At 46.3% G+C, this 14,096-nt stretch overlaps 1 protein-coding gene across 1 annotated transcript in view; it reads left to right on the forward strand.

Annotated features, from left to right (window-relative positions):
- si:ch73-335l21.1 (insulin receptor substrate 1-B) overlaps positions 1-14,096 on the forward strand; it is a 45,837-nt gene that overhangs the window by 9,398 nt on the left and 22,343 nt on the right. The window contains exons 2-3 of the mRNA XM_018696457.2: positions 2,279-2,580; positions 2,895-6,081. Coding sequence (XP_018551973.1) covers positions 2,279-2,580; positions 2,895-6,081 — 3,489 coding nt within the window. The remainder of the gene's footprint in view (positions 1-2,278; positions 2,581-2,894; positions 6,082-14,096) is intronic.

Consider the following 14,096-nt stretch of genomic DNA (forward strand, 5'->3'; position numbering starts at 1 on the left):
GGGAAAGATACTCTTCGAGGAATATGCTCACTGCAATCAGAGTCAATCTCAAGAAGCAACGGTCTAAAAAGTTTAATTTTAGAATAAATAAACCATGTAATTAGATTTTTTAAAATCCAAACAATCCTAAAATAAACCTTGTTTTCCTCTTTTTAAAAGACCCGTCTTTCCGTCTTTAATGGCTCCCTGATATCTTGTTGCAATCTCCTGCAGTCCCTCATTCCCTCGGTCCCCACTGAAAAATCCCCAAACCACCCCCTTCCTGTTGTAAATCTAAATTGAGGAGGCTTCTTTGCGCGCACACACAGCTCCTCGCACACAGGGAGAAAAAGCAGCACATGAAACAGCCATGCATGGCCTTGAATGAGTCATCTAATGTAGGGGGAGTGCCTCCACACACACAGCCACTAAGCCACAGCCTCCATGGCTTTCAACAAAACATCTATTCTGAGTCTCTTTCAAGTCGGGAGCGATCCTCCAATTCTGGGGGAAGCAAACTGGAAGAGGACAGAGCGAGACACGTCAGACCTCTTTCTCCCTTTTCTTTCTTTTTTTTTGCGATCACGAGTAAAAATGTTTTGGGAAGAGGATCTGGGGAGATGTTTGTCATAACGGAAGCTCAGTTAACATGGCGTCCACCGCAGTGCATGGCGTCTACATATGGTTGTCATTGTAGGATTTGTAGCACAGGCATGGGAAAAGAACACATGCAGACATACAATCATATATTTGTAATTGTGCGGTCAGGGTGCACTGTGTTTAGCTTGATTGGGCCAAAATCATTGCTTAAAGTAGAATACCACACAAGCTTTGATAAAATTTGATCTTTCACCCTAGTTACTTGCCAAAAAAACATTACTTGTCACATCAGTTCTTCAATATGCCAGATGTAGCAGGCTAATAAGGCAGGTGCTCAAGTTCACGACGACTGTACAAAGAACATCCTGTTCCCTTCACGGGGACAGGTGAGTATCTTTGTGGAGGTTTGTTTCTCCTGTCCTGTCATGGAGTTGATTGATTCTGTGTTGCTGATTGGTGGCTGTCGTGCTCAGGCATATCCAGCCTGGCAGTTCGTCAAAGAAAACGAAGAAATGTGGTACATGGGAAGAAAAGGGGCCATGTTTAAGGAACATTTTAGGGTGGTTCCTCAAAGCAGAACAAGAGTCCACCCTAAAACATGAGTCACATCATCATGTTTCTATAATCCTGAGCTTTTCAGTCAACAGATGTGAGGTCCCTTGTGGCTCCAAGTAGAAGAGCTTAGAGGTAAACCTGTGCTATATTCACAGGCAGTTTCAATAGCTGCTGACAATGAGTCGCACAGCATGATAGAATTAAGGTAATTTTCTGGGGTAATGGGCACATTTCCTGCTTGAGATCTGCGAACAATATAGTGACTTAAAACACCTAACAGGTGGTCAAATATTGTTAAGTGCTTAAGTAAGTCCCCCTCAAATCTCAAATGTCACAGAGAGCTTTCTCTCTGTCGTTTCACCGCCTCACTAATTCCTTACTGTCTGAATACACTTAACACAAAGGGTGAATGGACTGTCTGTACTCCTGCTAAAAGACACTAGATTTTATTAGTTTACAAAGGCAGTTTATTGTCAGTAGAGCAGCTCCAAAAAGGGGGAAGGGGGGGCTCTTGTGGAGCTTATTGAGCACTTTCTCTAAGGTCTCTGGCTATCTATCTGCATTGTTTGCTTTGGTTTTGGAAAAGATTCACTTGTTAAGCATTTTCCAAGTGGGTTTACTTATGTTTTTCCACAACGGTCGCTTTACTTTCATAGTCATCATTCTTATGCAGGACATGCAACGATTTGTCAAGCGTTGCATGTTTTTTCCACACTGGTGTGTGTGTGTGTGTGTGTGTGTTGGGATGTCTGTGTGCTCCTGACAAATGAGACCCCAGGTATGGAGCCTGCAGGTAGAGTGAGCCGGTCTCACAAGCTGCTGCATGCTCAGTTTGAGCTCAGATCTGGTTTAAAAATCAGTGAAAAGCTCCAATATCAGCAGAGCTTACATAATAAAGGCACCTTGCCCTCCACTAACAGGTAAATAGTGGTGGTTTCACCTGGTGTTCCCTTTGTTTGCAGATGCATGAAGGTCATGTCAGTGCTTTGTTGCAGCAGTTATGTTTGCCATTGTTCTTCATAAATCCTCCTCTGTAACACTTAAATTACCTCTCTCTCTTTTTTCCAGTCATAACCTCCTCTTTTTTCTCTTTATTGCTCCAGCAACCTTTAAATCTCCCTCTATCTCTGCTCTGTCCCTGAAGGTAAGAACCCCACTGACAGCGGGGCTGCGGGGGACTACGGCGTGCCAAATCCTGGGCCTGCGTTCAAAGAGGTGTGGCAGGTGAAGGTGTGGCCCAAAGGCCTGGGTCAGGCCAAGAACTTGGTGGGCATCTACCGCCTTTGCCTGACCGACAAGACGGTCAACTTTGTCAAGCTCAACTCTGACGCTGCCGCCGTGGTGCTGCAGCTGATGAATGTCCGGCGCTGCGGCCACTCCGAGAACTTCTTCTTTGTCGAGGTGGGACGCTCTGCTGTGACAGGCCCGGGCGAGTTCTGGATGCAGGTGAGCCTGTAATCTGCAGCCCCCTTTATGTTGACAGTTTCACCCTCCAATCCCACATGAGCGTAAAGAGCCTATAATCAGCAGAGTGAAAGAAACTGCAAAGTTATGTGTAGGTTAATGTTCATGTAACCCTACATTTTGGTGCAATTCAGTCATTAAATTAACCCTAAAAGGCCGTCATAAATGAAGATTGAGCTACCAGTATTTGAGCTGTCATGATTTAAAGATACATCTTAATTGATTATACAAATAAATTTAGAATCCTCCAGATTTATGATTTGCTGTTTGAGAGAGTTTTTTCTGTCACATCTCAGGTGGATGATTCAGTGGTGGCCCAGAACATGCATGAAACCTTGCTAGAGGCCATGAAGGCGCTGAGCGAAGAGTTTCGCCAACGCAGCAAATCTCAGTCAAACTCTGGCCCTGGGGGAGGTGCTACTGCTTCAAACCCCATCAGTGTTCCCTCACGCCGTCACCACCCAAACCCTCCCCCCAGCCAGGTGGGCTTCACCCGCCGGCCCCGAACCGAGCCTCCTGGAGCCACAAACAGCGGAGCAGGGGGCAGCAGCGCCAATGCTTCTCCCACCCCACGGCATAGCTTCCCGAGGTCTCGCACGGCCAGTGACGGGGGGAAAGGTGAGGATGGGTTAGCGGGGACCACACTGCTCCAAGGGCCGAGCTCCAGCCCCTCCACCAATGGCTCCTGCTCCACCACCCCAATCCTCAGGTCAAAGTCAGTCCGTTCAGCCCCCACCACGTTAGCTAAAACTCCGCTAGGGTTGATGCGCTCCATCTCCACTCCGGCGCCCTCTCCGGCCCCAAGCCTCTCATCTAGCTCTGGGCATGGTTCTGAGTTTGGAGGTGTAACATCCTCTGCTGGTGCTGGTCCAGGGTCTGGTGCTTACAGTCGTGTCCCCTCCCATCGCGCCTCTGTCTCAGGCTCCCCCAGCGACTACGGCTCCTCAGATGAGTATGGCTCTAGTCCTGGGGACCACACGCTCCTCCCCTCCCCAAGCCTCCCTGGAAGCTCCGTTGGTAGCGTCAGCAGCCAATCCCTCAGCGAGGAGGGAGCCAACTACATCCTCATGGGCCAACGTAGCGGTGCTGCCAGTGGCGGCAGTAACCAAGGGAGCTTGACGTCCAGCTCCCTGCCAGCGCCAGGAACACCAACCTGTGGCTCCCAGCCCCAGACCAGGAGAGTGCTGCGTCGCTCCTCCAGCCGCGAATGTGAAGCCGAACGTAGGCTGCTAAGCAAGCGGGCCTCCTTACCTCCTATGACCCTGGAGAGGCTGGCTCCACGTCAGCGTAGAGCTGAGGAGCCATCAGAGGAAGACTCAGCCGATTACGCCATCATGTCGAGGAGCACCAGCCGCGAGTCCTTTTCTTCCACCTCTTCCTGCACACAGAGGGAATCTGGCATGGGTGCTGGGTCAGCAGGGGGAGGAGGAGGATACTTGGATGTGGCGGGGGAGTTCAAAAGTGAAGGGAGTGGAGGAGCAGGTGGTAGTGTAGATTTAGGTGTAGACAATGGTTATATGTCCATGCTGCCTGGCGTCACTCAGCCTCCAGTATCCATGTCCCAGTCTTTGGCTGTCTCTGTCCCAGACTCAGACTCTAAACCTGCTGATGATTACATGGCCATGACGCCCAACAACAGCGTGTCCCCTCCACAGCAGATCCGGCCTCCACCAACTTCTGACGGATACATGATAATGTCCCCCAATAGCAGCTGCTCCCCTGACCAGCGTGGAGGTCTCTCTGGAGGGGCTTGGGTGGGGAGTGGCAGCGCAGACAGCAGGGCAGGCAGCGACTATATGAACATGTCTCCAATCAGTGCACGTTCTGTAAATGGCAGCCCCCCACCTCCTGATCACACCAGCCATTTGGAGACCAGTTCCCAACAGCAAGCCCCCAAGATGGTGTATTCTTACTATTCCCTTCCCCGGTCATACAAACATAACCCTTCTGCTGGACACTTTGACGATGGGCCCGGACGAGGCAGGAGGCCCAACGGTAGTTGTAGTAGGGGAATGGGTGGAGGTAGGACTATGGGAGGGCGTCAGGAGCAACCAGCAGTGGAAAACCCGGTGGTTGGACGCCACTTGTCGCTCTCCTCCTCCTCATATTCCTCCAGCTCAGCCAGCAGCGAGAGCCTTGGGGAGAGTGAGGACCGAGCTACCCAGGCATTGGCTGGGGGAGCTCAGTCCAAAGACGGGAGTAAGCTCCAGCAGAGACGGGGCTCTGGTGGGTTTTCCAAGCAGGGTGGCCATACTAGAAACAGACCAGTGAGCCTGTTTGTTGATGTATCCAAGGCTAATACTCTTCCTAGAGTCCGTGAGAACCCCCTGCCCCCAGAACCTAAGAGCCCTGGGGAATACGTAAGCATTGAGTTTAAGGGGGAAAAGTGCAGCCAGACTGGGGTTACAGGAGGGCGTGGCAGGGGTCTCAGGCACGGCTTATCACTGCCTCATTGCTCGAGCAGCCAGCATCCTCAACACAGGCCAACGTCTTGCTTAGGTAACTTCGTCCCCCTCTCCCGTAGCCCATCCGCCCCCATCACTCCCCCAGCTGCCTCTGAGTATGTCAACATGGACCTGGGCCCTTCTCCGTCCCCTTCACCCCTCTCACTCACCCCACTAGTTTTCCCATCTTTCCACACCCCTCCCACGCCTCCAACTCTTGCTCATGCCCCCAAAGCCTGTGATGAGGGTAGTAGTGGTCCTCATGAGGAAAGCGCCAAAGTGGCTGAAGCTCCACTTAGGAAAAGCAGAGAAAATGCTCCATCAGTGACAGAGTCCGAGTCTCCTACATCTTGTGGTGACTACACAGAGATGGCCTTCAGCTTGAATAGCAACACCGTCCCTAGGTCATCATCCAGTGTCTCCCCCAAAGCCCCTTCCCCCACCAGGACTGATCCCTCTGTTCCAGTGTTGTCACGGGGTCTTGACTTCCCCCTAGCCAAACCAGGACTCAACCCTGACCATGGGGCTAAAGTTATCCGGGCCGACCCCCAAGGACGCAGGCGGCATTGCTCAGAAACCTTCCTCGCCTCACCTTCCCTCCCCACCTCTACCTCTACGTCCTCCTCCTCCTCCACTGCCTCCCTCTTCCCAGAACACGCCCAAGCTGTGGCCCGCCGGCTCGGCTTTGAGAGCATGCTATGGGGTAACGGTGCTGTGAACGATACCCCTGCTCAGTGCCCCATCTCTGGACAGCAGCCCCTTCCCACAAACTCCCAAACTTCGTCCACAGAGCAAGGCCTTAACTACATTGACTTGGACCTGGTCAACAAAGAGAGCCCCCATTTGGGACTGGACGGACCCTCAGGTAGCCAGGCTCCCTCTCGCCTCTTCTCTGTGCTGGGCGGAGGCTCCGGGATTGGGGGAGTGGGCGCAGCAGTCGGCAGCAGCAGCAGCTCCAGCCTCAACACGTACGCCAGCATCGACTTCTACAAATCGGAGGAGCTGCGGACACATCAGAATGGAAACAAGGAGGGAACAGGTAAGAGATGTCTTTTTCCTTTAGTCTGTTCAGTTCTCCTTTTGTACAAACACACTCTGTGATCTGGCTGTTGCCTCTTTTGTTTGTGTCTCCTTTTCTCTTCCTACTTCTCCTCTGTCACATTATTCAGCAGGAAAAAATACACTTTAAAGATAACCCAATGGAGCGCAGTCTCCCCTTCAATCTAGTCTTGTAATCTTACTTCACCTGGCGCCATATTAGAACATAGACACTAGTCTGGGTTGTATGAATGACCACATAATCCACAATATGAGATATAAATCTGCTGCGCTGACGACTCATAAATTGATTTCCTTGTCTGCGGGTTGGTGTACACACTTCTTACCTGATGTGATTATGTAAGGTGTTGAAGGCCAGACAACCTATTGGAATATCAATGAATATCGATATTTTGGAAATGACTATTGATCCTCTTGGGCTTGTTGAATGTTGTGTAAGCATTTTCTGTGCTGCATGTTTGTTATACGTATAAACCAAGAAGCAGAATCCTTCTGCTCCAGTTGACCTGTTGTTTTCCATCTCACCGCAGTGCTACTTTTGAGTAAAGGAAACCATTCAGACTTGCTACTGAAACATTCTTCCTCAAGTTCAGTAGAGTTGAACTTTGACCTTGTTTCCTGATGACCTGTCAAATTAAGATCCTCCAATGTGACAGAAACTAATGAAGGAGAGAAGTGATTATTCAGTGGATCACGTTGCTTTAAAATGATGACTATGTTTGATGATTTATATATATATATATAACATTGCCTAATCCAACCAGAAAGTTCAGTTTTTTTAGTTTAACCCACAACAGACTCAAGATTATGTAGAAACTAGAGAAACTAGACAGACTACTGTGTATCTGCTGTGCTGTAACTGCTTTTTCTTTTCCTTTGTAATGGAGGTCAACAAGGGCAGATGATGAATTTTCATTGTATTTACATTTTTTCCTACTGTGTGGGGCAATTTTCTAGCTGTGGGGTACCACCAGAGCTAAACAATGCCTCAACTAGGTCACTGTGAGACGTTTCCTCATAGAAAAACATTCTCTTTGAGCCACTGTCTGCACTAAATTGGCCCGTTAAGAAATAGACGCCTGCAGTTTAAGCAGATAGAGCAGCATTTAAATGGAGATGTGGATTTATATGCATCAGTAAAACACTCAGTAGTCTTACTTAACCTTCCACAGTGGGGCTCTTGTGATGAATGCCTCCTGCCAAGCCTTGTTGTTTATGTAGCCCTGCTTGCTTCCACATGATTTGCACTGTAGGTTGTGTTAGACTTAAACCTCCTGGGTTTTTGTGGTAAACATTTCATAGCTGCTGCTCCACAGTTGGATTTAAGGAAGAATTCGAGGCATTAGTGAAAATTCATCATGGGATCTTGCGGTGAGTGCTGAGCTCCACAGTTGGTTTTCATAGATTCTGCAGATGGAAATGAACCATCAGCCTGCATCCATACGTCGCTGTGTTGGTTTTATTGGGAAGTGGAGGCCATGCTGGTGGAAGCAGGGCGGCGTTTGTTTGGTCATATTTGAAATAGAAGCGCTAGCAGGCTACCACAGTGGGACCATATGGGCTCTGACTGCTGAAGTACGTCAGCGGGGCAGCGTGGGGGAGAATGTTACACATTGGCTGTGAATGTTGAAATGGGGCCAGTGCTTCACTCACACAGCTCTCAAATGCCTCTGTACAGTGCTCCCCCTCCTTTCATCCCTCCATTCTGCCTCCCCCTCTTTCCTCCTTCAATAAATGATCCTTTTGTTTGAGTGTTTTTACCGCGGTGGGCTGGCGGGCCTCAGCAGGGCCGAGCCCAGGGACTAGTGGACTCTCCTGAAACTGTTTTCACTCGCCGTCTATAATTTGTGTGTCGCTTTCTTTATTGTTTTTCTACTTCAATTCCCTCTTTATTGCCTTGTCTTTGTTTTTCTATCTGACAACTTGTCCTCGCTCTTATGCATTCTTCTCAATCTTCATGCTCGTCCGACATCTAGGCAGATGGATATTTGAAATTCCTTCCCTCCCTTCTGTTCACTACACATACTATTGTTCAACTTTTTTTCACCAAAACCTCTCTTGTCTTCACGCCTTTTCGTCCTCCTCCCCTCTCACATTGTGTTTCGCTCTGTCCTTTAAATGCCTGCAGAGGCGCTTATAAATAGATTTTAGTATTGCGCTGAGACGTTATGCTTTTTTGCTGTAGAGCAGTCAGAAAACAGACGAAAAACAAAAAAGAAAAGTGACAAGACGGTACATGACGACTAATCTACGCATTACTACAAACAAAAACACACTTTAGAAACGATTAATTATCTTGCCTGCATGAATCCTGTGTGGGGTTTTTTTTTGTTAGTTTTGATCTTTTGTAATTACAGACACATTTTTTTCTCCCCAACAGGCACCAGCTTGTATAGGAAGAGAGTGTGTGTATGTCTCAGGGGTGCCTACTTTTGGCACAGGAAGGCCAAAGGCTAAAACTGAACATCAGTAGTGGGACATGTGCCAAAAACAATCCTGTTGGACAGTGGTTACGTATTATGTAATGTATAAAAATAACCTCTCCTGATTTAGATAATGAGGAAAAGCAGGGCGAGCCATTTCACTCCAGATAACATCTTTTTTAGAAGTAAAATCGAATCAAAATGAATCAGCTACAACAGAGATGATGCATGATTTTTCTGCCTTTAGCGCTGCGTGCAAGTAGCAAATGTGAGTTTCTGCTTTTTATAAGCGTCAAGTTCAGCCAAAGTGTGAGAGACAGTGACCAAAATGTGCATACTGTGTGTTTGTGTGTGAGTGTGTTGGTGTTTCCCACATAATGGAGGAGTGTCGTCGTGGCCTTCAGCAGCAGAGTGACCCATTAGTTTATGAAGTGCAGAGAAATGTTAATTTAAATTAGATCAGCCACCACTCCCACCATTTCCCCCCCAAGAAAACCACGTGAGGGAATTTTATTATCTGCGCTCTCAGCTGTCCCTTCCCTGCCAAAAATTTTATTTCTTTACCATCTGGAGGGGGATGTGTATGTCAGTCTCAAAATAACCTGTAGCCCTTTGAAATTCCTTCCCTGAAACTACTTCCCCATAAAGAGATCCATAATATTGTAAATATTATGGTCATTATGCACTGAAATTTAAATAAGTCGTGTTTTGCCGTCCTTCATTTCTGAATGACGACGATTGTTGTTTATGTTGTTCACAGTTCTCAGAAGTGAGGCTGTTTACATTCGTTTAATGTTGCCTAATTGGACAAAACTCATGCATAACTGACCAACTGGATCAGTATCTGCAGTGTGTGTGCACATTGTCTCCTGGTGTCTAGACTCAGCATTTATCACTTGTTAAACTGTTACACAGATAAATGCTATAGATTTTATGGATTCTCTCTGTCCTCTGTGAAAAACAAGCCAACCATTGTGAAGTTGTGCAGAAGTAATTGTCAGTTAGTTGGATCTTAGTCCAGCTAGGGGTCAATGATGTGGATAAAATCTCCTATCATGTGTAATTTATGTTGGAATATAAATTTCCTGGAACATTTATTCACCGAGTCTGTTGCTAATCCAGTGAAATAAAGCTGTCAAATCAAGATACTTAAGTCAACTGATGCAAATATATTGTGAAATGTATGAAATAATAATATTCCAATAAAAAACAGAAAATTGTGGGTAAGAACTTCTGCTATAAATGCTAAAATCAAACTGTGACTGCATGAAAATGAAGTACATTTGAATAAAAATCAGAAGCTACATTGACACCGACCCAGCAGCATGTCGTTTTATTGGTAACACGCTGCTGGGTTTCGTGGCCTAGTTGGCAGCTGGTTGGCACATTCCCTCACCCTCAAAGTTCCAGGTTATGTGGGCCAGGAAGAGGTAAACATACTTAAAGTCAGTCAGTGGAGCGACGAGGAACACACACACACCAAATCCTGTCCACCATAGATGTTAGAAGTGTTATGTAATTGACTCAGAGAAAAGCACTATCTCCATCTGAGGTAATGCTTTCCTGAGAACAAAGTTGGTAATGAAAGACCTCACCTACCTGAGAAGGAAGGAATCCAGTTTATTGCAACCTTTTTTGGCTGTGGTGACTCCTGTCTCTTCTGATAATCGCATGTGACAAGAAGCACGAGCAGTCAGATGATCAGACGAACTGAAAAGATGCCACCTTATCTAAACCACTTCATTTGGAGGTAAAACAGAGAGTGAGTGCGTTGGAAATGTCAATAATTATCTATGATCGCAAAAGAAAACTATCGCAGGTATGTAAACTGTGATGAACAGACAATCAGGGTTTTTTTTCCTCCAGATAAACATGTCTACCTGAGCATTTGTTACCTTAGTGAATACATGTTATTGTTACTAAAAGAAATGGTGGCCAAGGCTAAAAAAGACGTTTGTGTGGGGAAAATGAAATAAATAATTGTAATAAATCTGAACTATTCTGTAAGTATTTCATCATTTCGTCATTAAACTGACTTGCAGTGAGTATTTAATGTTGTAACAAACAGCTTGAACGTTCATTCCTCTTCACAGTGTGCACAGTTTTCCCTATAGATGACAGACTTGTCCTGCTGGGTGTGTAATCTAGGCCAACGCTAGGTTAGACTAATAGCACCAGTAGTGTTATGTAAAACACAACCATGTGGATGGGACATGACCCCCGAAGAGGGTGAGGCTTAGGGCATTGTTGTGTGTGTGTGTGTGTGAGAGAGAGAGAGACAGACAGAGAGAGAGAGTGAGTATGTGTGTGTGTGTGTGTGTGTGTGTGTTTTTTATCTGTTGTGTTTTTTTAACCTCGTTTGTGCTTCATGGAGGCAGGCTGAGCTACAGTCTGCTCCGTAGAGTTAGTCCCTGTGCACAGTGACACAGACACACACACACACACACACACACACACACACACAGCTCCACTCATACATATGCAGGGTGTGAACGTTCGCAGATGTGGAACCAAAACAGCAGGAGTGAACATTTGGACTACCAAACCAAAGCTGATATCTGGTCTGTTTGCTTATTAAGATGTTAACTGTTATTTTGATACTTTTTTAGCTTTTATTTATTTAGTTTGATCAAGGGAGACAAAGCTAAACGACCAACAGTGACACATTTAGTCACAGCAATTTCATAATATCAGATTTTATCTGCTCATTTGCCTCACAGACGTTCAACTCTGCAGACTGAGTATTCGACAGTATGGATATGAAAAATAGGACGAGGTGGGAGGTGCACCACTGCATTTTATGATTACATAATCCATATTAAGATGGAAATGAGCTCAAATTTCTCCGCACTGCAAACTGAACTTTTCCTTCATTAGCCTAATTACAGCATTACACAACTGATTTTCCCCCATGGGAAGATGCAGAGCAACCAGCGTAGTTACACGAGGACCTGAGAGAGGCCTGCATCCATTTCAGTTAAAGTAAACAAACGCAAACATATTTCTGTGTTTATCTAATATTTTCCGCACATATTTAGCAATGTGTCTTTGGATAAGAGAGGAGGTCTGCAAGCACAGAAACCAAGGATTTTATTTGATTTTTTTTTTTGAGAGTTTGTTTTGGTTAAAGTCAAGGACGTTTAGTTCTCTGAAGTCCAGTTTGCTTTGTTTGGGTGGTCTGTTGAGGGAGTCACTCGAGCTCACACCGCACGTAGCAACAACTCTCCTCTGTTTGGGTTTTTCAGGGAGTCTTGAAGGTTGTGCGTCTGTCCTGCCACACATGTGTATATTAGAGCGCCGCTCAAGTCTGAGGCGTTTTTTCCCACTGACTCCGAGCACGGACCGTGTGATGAGGTCATCTGCGTGCGCCACGGTAGCGAGATCGCCCCCCTCGCCTTTGTCCAATTAGGCGAATCAGAGGGCTAAGAGGGGTAATCCAAGTTTAACACTAACCCACACACACACATAAAGCTTTGTGATGGATGATCAAACCATCACACACACACACACACACACACACACACACAAACAACTGCTCACTATGCAGCGTGACAAGGCAGAGGCCAACGACGGTCAGCAGTATTAGTCCGACAATACAAACCTCTAGATGCACAGAGCAGCTTTACTCTGCCACTGTATGCAGAGCTTTCTACAAACCTGTGTGAGCCAATGAGAAGTCTTTAGTGTAAGAATAGAGAACAATAACAGCCTGCACACGCTTTGCAGCGGCATCGTAAATCATTTTGCAGCCACATCTGGCGCCATCATGAAGATCCAGTGGAGAGTTTTGCTGTGTGCAAATAATCTTCTAAATTTACAACAGTCACTGAACAACAGGACTGACACCTGGAGAACAGGTGCTGCTGTGGAGTACGCTTAGGTCAGTCAGTGATATTACAGGTCAAAATGTAACAGCATCCAGCATTTAGAAGTTGATTACTTTGCCTTTCATGCGTACATATTTTGCAGGTGCGTTGTGCCTCTGGAGAGCACAGCAGCCTTTTCTCCTGACTGCGATATTGTACGAGGTGAATCACTGTAGACCGATGAGTCAGCTTAGTTAAAGGTGCTGTGTGTAAGTTTTGCTATGGCTACGTAGCTAACGTTAGCATTAACAGCTGTTTACTTGCCTGCACGCAAACATGCACACCCGACATGAGCTTTAAAAAATCTGCGTCCCAATAGTGTGAATATCACTAGCTAATAAAAATCTAACTTAAGCTAGCTCCTTTCTCACCCTCACTCTCCCCCAACCAGGTGTCACCCTGTCTCCACTTCCTGTAACCATCATTTCAAATTAAAAGCCTGTTTAATTGACTTGATGACATTGCGGTGGTGGCCGCTGACACAAAATATATACACTGCAGATATGAAGTTGGCAGCCCTGTGAATGTCACTTGACTGTGACATTCAGTGATGGATGATGCTACCTCAGCCTTCAACACAGAATCAATCAGATGTGTCTTTGGGGAGAATCAGTTTCCTGACATAAGAGGGACTAGCTTGATGTTTAATAATACAAACAGCTGTTCACTCCACCTGAGGCCGAACAATGAAGATGTCCTGTAAGAAAGTGTATTGAGTAGTGGGATTTAATGGTGTCATTAATGAAAAAGTAGTTCCTGTCTTTTGCTTTCATAAGTAGGACTTGCCATTGTGTGTCTGTGTGTGTGTGTGTGTGTTGTTTCAGATATTGCCTGAAGTCCTCTCTGCCTCAGACTAATCTACCATTGACTACAGTGTGAGGGAGAAGAGGAAATGGGTGGGTTTGGTTCTGCAGGATCAACAGAGACTAAATCTCTGCTGTGTGGGGGTGTGTGTTGGATGTTGTGGGTGTCTGTCACTAAGCAGCCTCTTTGAGCACTTGTTGAACCTTCACACACCCCTCTCCTCCATCAGTATTATAACACAGCTCTAAATCTTGTATTAGTCATAACCGTCTCCTCAGTTTCGATGGAAAATTTCCCGGCTTTGCAGATTGTGCATGCGTAAGATTTACCAGCACTCTTACGTATTTGCTTTCATGCTATTACTATTTGCCTCATCTGACAGACATCAAAAGGCCTTTTCAATAAAGCTGTTGACTCTCAAACACTGAAGCTGGACACGCCGGCAAGCGCGGAGAATGGATGAGGATGCTTTTCACAGCTTTTTCTAGAGCAAAGAGAGAGCGGGGGGACATGGATGTTGAGAAGAGAAGAGGGTGTAGAAAGGAGAGATAGGAGAACATTAGGGCCAGAGAGAGAGAGAGAGAAAAGTGATGATTAATGTGGCAGAGAAAAGAGGTGAGATAAATTTACAGATTGGTCCCATTCATTTTCTGCACAGACAGCGGCAGGTGAGGACGTTAAACACTCACAGTTGATTCATCAGGACAAACGCGCTGGAAAATATCTGATCCTTTGATGAAGAAATCAAACAATAATTCTCTCTTGTTTCCCTATGGAAAAATACAATTGCATAGCTTCAGATTCTCGTGGGCGTGCGCTGCCAGCTGTCAAGCAGAAACCAAACAGTTAGACAATCAATCGATCAGGTAGTCGACAGAAAATTAATCAGCAACAATGCAGGC

The sequence above is a fragment of the Lates calcarifer genome, linkage group LG14 (genome assembly GCF_001640805.2).
Source record: "Lates calcarifer isolate ASB-BC8 linkage group LG14, TLL_Latcal_v3, whole genome shotgun sequence".
Lineage (NCBI taxonomy): Eukaryota > Metazoa > Chordata > Actinopteri > Centropomidae > Lates > Lates calcarifer.